The sequence below is a fragment of the Gobius niger genome, assembly GCF_951799975.1.
Source record: "Gobius niger genome assembly, chromosome: 2".
NCBI lineage: Eukaryota > Metazoa > Chordata > Actinopteri > Gobiiformes > Gobiidae > Gobius > Gobius niger.
The window spans coordinates 613120-619359 of NC_136853.1; the positions used below are offsets into that span (position 1 = coordinate 613120).

At 38.7% G+C, this 6240-nt stretch overlaps 1 protein-coding gene across 1 annotated transcript in view; it reads right to left on the reverse strand.

Moving 5' to 3' along the window:
- LOC306959959 (NACHT, LRR and PYD domains-containing protein 3-like) overlaps positions 1 to 5537 on the reverse strand; it is a gene marked incomplete at both ends in the record, with an annotated part of 31202 nt that extends 25665 nt beyond the window's left edge. The window contains 3 exons of the mRNA XM_079552217.1: positions 3444 to 3718; positions 3975 to 3997; positions 5367 to 5537. Of these exons, the coding sequence (XP_079408343.1) occupies positions 3444 to 3718; positions 3975 to 3997; positions 5367 to 5537 (469 nt within the window). The remainder of the gene's footprint in view (positions 1 to 3443; positions 3719 to 3974; positions 3998 to 5366) is intronic.
- Between the last annotated feature and the right edge of the window lie 703 nt (positions 5538 to 6240).

A 6240-nucleotide genomic window follows, 5' to 3' on the forward strand; every position in this document is an offset into this window, starting at 1 on the left:
TGTACTGTAATGCAACTTAAAGGCACTTTCGCATATAATGTACTGTAATGCAACTTAAAGGGACTTTCGCATATAATGTACTGTAATGCAACTTAAAGGGACTTTCGCAAATAATAAACTGTAATGCAACTTAAAGGTACTTTCGCATAAAATGCACTGTAATGCAACTTAAAGGGACTTTCGCATATAATAAACTGTAATGCAACTTAAAGGTACTTTCGCATAAAATGCACTGTAATGCAACTTAAAGGGACTTTCGCATATAATAAACTGTGATGCAACTTAAAGGGACTTTCGCATATAATAAACTGTAATGCCACTTAAAGGGACTTTCGCATATAATAAACTGTAATGCAACTTAAAGGGACTTTCGCATATAATAAACTGTAATGCAACTTAAAGGTACTTTCGCATAAAATGCACTGTAATGCAACTTAAAGGGACTTTCGCATATAATAAACTGTGATGCAACTTAAAGGGACTTTCGCATATAATAAACTGTAATGCAACTTAAAGGGACTTTCGCATATAATAAACTGTAATGCCACTTAAAGGGACTTTCGCATATAATGTACTGTAATGCAACTTAAAGGGACTTTCGCATAAAATGCACTGTAATGCAACTTAAAGGGACTTTCGCATATAATAAACTGTAATGCAACTTAAAGGTACTTTCGCATAAAATGCACTGTAATGCAACTTAAAGGGACTTTCGCATAAAATGCACTGTAATGCAACTTAAAGGGACTTTCGCATAAAATGCACTTTAATGCAACTTAAAGGGACTTTCGCATATAATAAACTGTAATGCAACTTAAAGGGACTTTCGCATATAATGCACTGTAATGCAACTTAAAGGGACTTTCGCATATAATGCACTGTAATGCAACTTAAAGGGACTTTCGCATATAATAAACTGTAATGCAACTTAAAGGGACTTTCGCATATAATGTACTGTAATGCAACTTAAAGGGACTTTCGCATATAATAAACTGTGATGCAACTTAAAGGGACTTTCGCATATAATAAACTGTAATGCCACTTAAAGGGACTTTCGCATATAATGTACTGTAATGCAACTTAAAGGGACTTTCGCAAATAATAAACTGTAATGCAACTTAAAGGTACTTTCGCAAATAATAAACTGTAATGCAACTTAAAGGTACTTTCGCATAAAATGTACTGTAATGCAACTTAAAGGGACTTTCGCAAATAATAAACTGTAATGCAACTTAAAGGTACTTTCGCATAAAATGTACTGTAATGCAACTTAAAGGGACTTTCGCATATAATGCACTGTAATGCCACTTAAAGGGACTTTCGCATATAATAAACTGTAATGCAACTTAAAGGGACTTTCGCATATAATGCACTGTAATGCAACTTAAAGGGACTTTCGCAAATAATAAACTGTAATGCAACTTAAAGGTACTTTCGCATAAAATGCACTGTAATGCAACTTAAAGGGACTTTCGCAAATAATAAACTGTAATGCAACTTAAAGGGACTTTCGCATATAATAAACTGTAATGCAACTTAAAGGGACTTTCGCATATAATAAACTGTAATGCCACTTAAAGGTACTTTCGCATAAAATGCACTGTAATGCAACTTAAAGGGACTTTCGCATATAATAAACTGTGATGCAACTTAAAGGGACTTTCGCATATAATAAACTGTAATGCAACTTAAAGGGACTTTCGCATATAATAAACTGTAATGCAACTTAAAGGTACTTTCGCATAAAATGCACTGTAATGCAACTTAAAGGGACTTTCGCATATAATAAACTGTAATGCAACTTAAAGGTACTTTCGCATAAAATGCACTGTAATGCAACTTAAAGGGACTTTCGCAAATAATAAACTGTAATGCAACTTAAAGGGACTTTCGCATATAATAAACTGTAATGCAACTTAAAGGGACTTTCGCATATAATAAACTGTAATGCCACTTAAAGGTACTTTCGCATAAAATGCACTGTAATGCAACTTAAAGGGACTTTCGCATATAATAAACTGTGATGCAACTTAAAGGGACTTTCGCATATAATAAACTGTAATGCAACTTAAAGGGACTTTCGCATATAATAAACTGTAATGCAACTTAAAGGGACTTTCGCATATAATGTACTGTAATGCAACTTAAAGGGACTTTCGCATATAATGCACTGTAATGCAACTTAAAGGGACTTTCGCATATAATAAACTGTAATGCAACTTAAAGGGACTTTCGCAAATAATAAACTGTGATGCAACTTAAAGGTACTTTCGCATAAAATGCACTGTAATGCAACTTAAAGGGACTTTCGCATATAATAAACTGTAATGCAACTTAAAGGGACTTTCGCAAATAATAAACTGTGATGCAACTTAAAGGTACTTTCGCATAAAATGCACTGTAATGCAACTTAAAGGGACTTTCGCATATAATAAACTGTGATGCAACTTAAAGGGACTTTCGCATATAATAAACTGTAATGCAACTTAAAGGGACTTTCGCATATAATAAACTGTAATGCAACTTAAAGGTACTTTCGCATAAAATGCACTGTAATGCAACTTAAAGGGACTTTCGCAAATAATAAACTGTAATGCAACTTAAAGGGACTTTCGCATATAATAAACTGTAATGCCACTTAAAGGTACTTTCGCATAAAATGCACTGTAATGCAACTTAAAGGGACTTTCGCATATAATAAACTGTGATGCAACTTAAAGGGACTTTCGCATATAATAAACTGTAATGCAACTTAAAGGGACTTTCGCATATAATAAACTGTAATGCAACTTAAAGGGACTTTCGCATATAATGTACTGTAATGCAACTTAAAGGGACTTTCGCATATAATGCACTGTAATGCAACTTAAAGGGACTTTCGCATATAATAAACTGTAATGCAACTTAAAGGGACTTTCGCAAATAATAAACTGTGATGCAACTTAAAGGTACTTTCGCATAAAATGCACTGTAATGCAACTTAAAGGGACTTTCGCAAATAATAAACTGTAATGCCACTTAAAGGGACTTTCGCATAAAATGCACTGTAATGCAACTTAAAGGGACTTTCGCATATAATAAACTGTAATGCAACTTAAAGGGACTTTCGCATAAAATGCACTGTAACGCAACTTAAAGGGACTTTCGCATAAAATGCACTGTAATGCAACTTAAAGGGACTTTCGCATAAAATGCACTTTAATGCAACTTAATAGGGATTTTCGCATATAAAGCAGAATAATGCAACTTAATAGGGATTTTCACGTCAAAATGAGCAAGTTCAATCATGGGGCTCGCAAGGACCTAGTGTGATGAAGAGTGGTCGCAAGAGACGAGAGCGAGCGGGGAGTGCGCCAGGGGCGAGGGCCTTTATCGCCGCGCACGGCTTTAATTATTATTATTATTATGTAGTGGTATTGTCTGGTTTTGTGTGTCTTCAGTACCTTCAGGATCATTGTACTGTTCAGACAGCTTCTTCACCAGATGGTTCCTCCGCATCTTCTCCAGAAGTGTCTTGGTGACGCTGATGCTGCGGACGCCGTAAGCTTTAACCAGGGCTTTACTGACGTCTGTCTCAGTGTGGGGAATCACAGGTTTCTCCTTCATCTCACTCTGGTCCATCAGGAGACGCTTGAACTCATGAAGATCATCCTCTGACAAACCTCCCAATGTCTCCTCCAGGATTCTCTCACCAACGCTTTTGGTTTGGATCAGTGGCCTGTGAAAACAGAAGATATAAACGAGGAAGAGCACAGAGGAGACAGAGGAGACAGAGGAGACAGAGGAGACAGAGGAGACAGAGGAGACAGAGGAGACAGAGGAGACAGAGGAGACAGAGGAGACAGAGGAGACAGAGGAGACAGAGGAGAAAGAGGAAGAGCACAGAGGAGTCAGAGGAGACAGAGGAGACAGAGGAGTCAGAGGAGACAGAGGAAGAACACAGAGGAGACAGAGGAGTCAGAGGAAGCACTTACATCTCTTCTTCTGGGTTTGCCCCCTGAAAAAACAAACATTTGTTACAATTGAGTTCACCACATGCAGCTCTTGAAGGTGAAGGTTCTTGAGCCATCATCTGTACTCTGTAGTTGATGAAGTAAACCCATAAACGAAGGCAGCAAAAGATCACTGAGGACCAGACCTGGCGAAAGGACAGTGTAAACTCGATGATTGTGTCATAGAACTGATCTTATCTTCACTTCTCAGACCTCATGTAAACTAATACGAGTGAAGGGGCAGGTTTCTCATATTCACGACTCCAGATGATAGCTGGGAAACTCCAGTGCGGAAACATACTCAGGACCGGGGACGCTCGTCACCACCTCCTGCCGACACTTATTTGGACTTTAAAGCAGTACTAAGTAACGTGTTTACCTTAATAAACCCTCCCCGTAGTCCCTGTGGGGGTGATACAAGTGTTTATGGGATGATTGGAGGGTCTTTCATCGCCCCCTGGTGTCTCTGGACAGAAAACCATGGTTGCAACTTGACTGCCACCGGGTCGGAGTCGCCAATACACACTAATGGAATCACGAAGAAGAAGCTAACATGCTAACGGACAAAGCTAACTGTGGGCTAACGTCACTTTAAACAGTATTTACAGCCAAGTTTGAGTGAAAAAAATGATTTCCGTTGTATAACTGGATGAACAATATCCTTCTCTCCCTTCCCTTTCCTGTCAGTGTAGTATTTACTCTCCAAGACAATTAATAAGTTAAAAAATCATTGCACTTATGGCCTCTAGGGGGAGGAGTTACTTAAGTTTGCCTGGATACTTCATTCACCTGAACTTTACATCGTCTTATTTACTGCTCTGTTTTATTGCCTTAATGTGCGGTGCAGCTGTGAGGAAACTCCTGTGTGATATTGGTACAAAACCATTGATATATGATATATATGAACATTTAGACAATCCTTTATAAAAATTGAGAAACTCTCCTTAATTTCGATAATGAATAATCATAGAACACTTTTCCTCACAATAACCATGAGTGAAAAATGTAGAAATGAGAGCGTCTTCGAGCACACGTGTTTAGTGTCATGTTCGTGCTGACCTCCAAAGTAACTCTGAAAAGAGCCGATTCACAGTGACCAATAACAACAGGTCAGAGCCTGAAGCTCCTGAGCCTGAGCCAAACAGTACAGAGTCATTTTAGAGCCAAGTGTGACAATGGTTACAATGGGAAACCCGGGACACGCCATGTCTCTGAGCTGGTGTCCTCCTCAGGATCGCTCTAGGACAGCTGGAGGAGGTGTCTGGGGAGAGGGAAGTCTGGGCGTCTCTGCTCAGACTTCTGCCTCTGTGACCCGGCCCCACGGTTAAAGCAGATCAAAACAGAAGGATGGAATGTGTGAAAACTCTCTCTTACCTGATGCTTCTTCTTCTTCTTCTTCTTCTTCTTCTTCTTCTTATTCGCGATGAAGATGACGATGATGATGATGATGATGAGGACCAGGACCGCAGACACTGAGGCCCCGACAGCAGCAGCACTGAGTCCCTCTGCAGACACATGTGAACCTGGACTATTATTCAGATTCATATGAAGGACAGAGGGATTATTCCTTTGAAAATATAAACCTCTGGGTTTAATCAGGACTCAGTCCTTCATCAGAGAGTCATAAATGCTCAGGTCACCTTCAGCATTCACACATTCATTTAGGAAGAAGAGTTTAGCTCAAAACCGTCACAAACAAAAGGAAAAAATGTTTGAAACGTTTCAACTTTAAATTGAGATTTGAACTTTACAAGAACAACTTTGCTTCTAAAACTGTTCAAGTCTGACAAATCTGTGCCAGAACGGAAAACTGCTGAGGGGGCGGGGCTAGAGGGGGACTGGGGTTGCTTTGGCAACTGATGGACCAATGAGAACCCACAGCCCGCCAACATTAACTTCTGTTGATTCGGACAAAGCACAGAACTACTGACAGAAATAAAAAGGAGAATCAGTGTTCCATCCTAACGTACAGTATGAGGACAGTTCAGAGCAGTGGTTTCACCAGGAATCATTTCTCTCCTTCATTTTGTCCGAGAGGGTTGTAAAAAATGTGTCATGGGCTATTTTTATCCATGAAGAATTAATCTCTCATTATAAGCATTATTTGAAGAAATATAAATGTACAGTGCCTACATTGCCTCACAACACAAACAGATGATAAAAACTAGGAATACAAATACAAACAAGGCAAAAGAAACTATAACGTCAAGAACAATTAAACAAAAAATACAATGGAGAAACAGTTGAG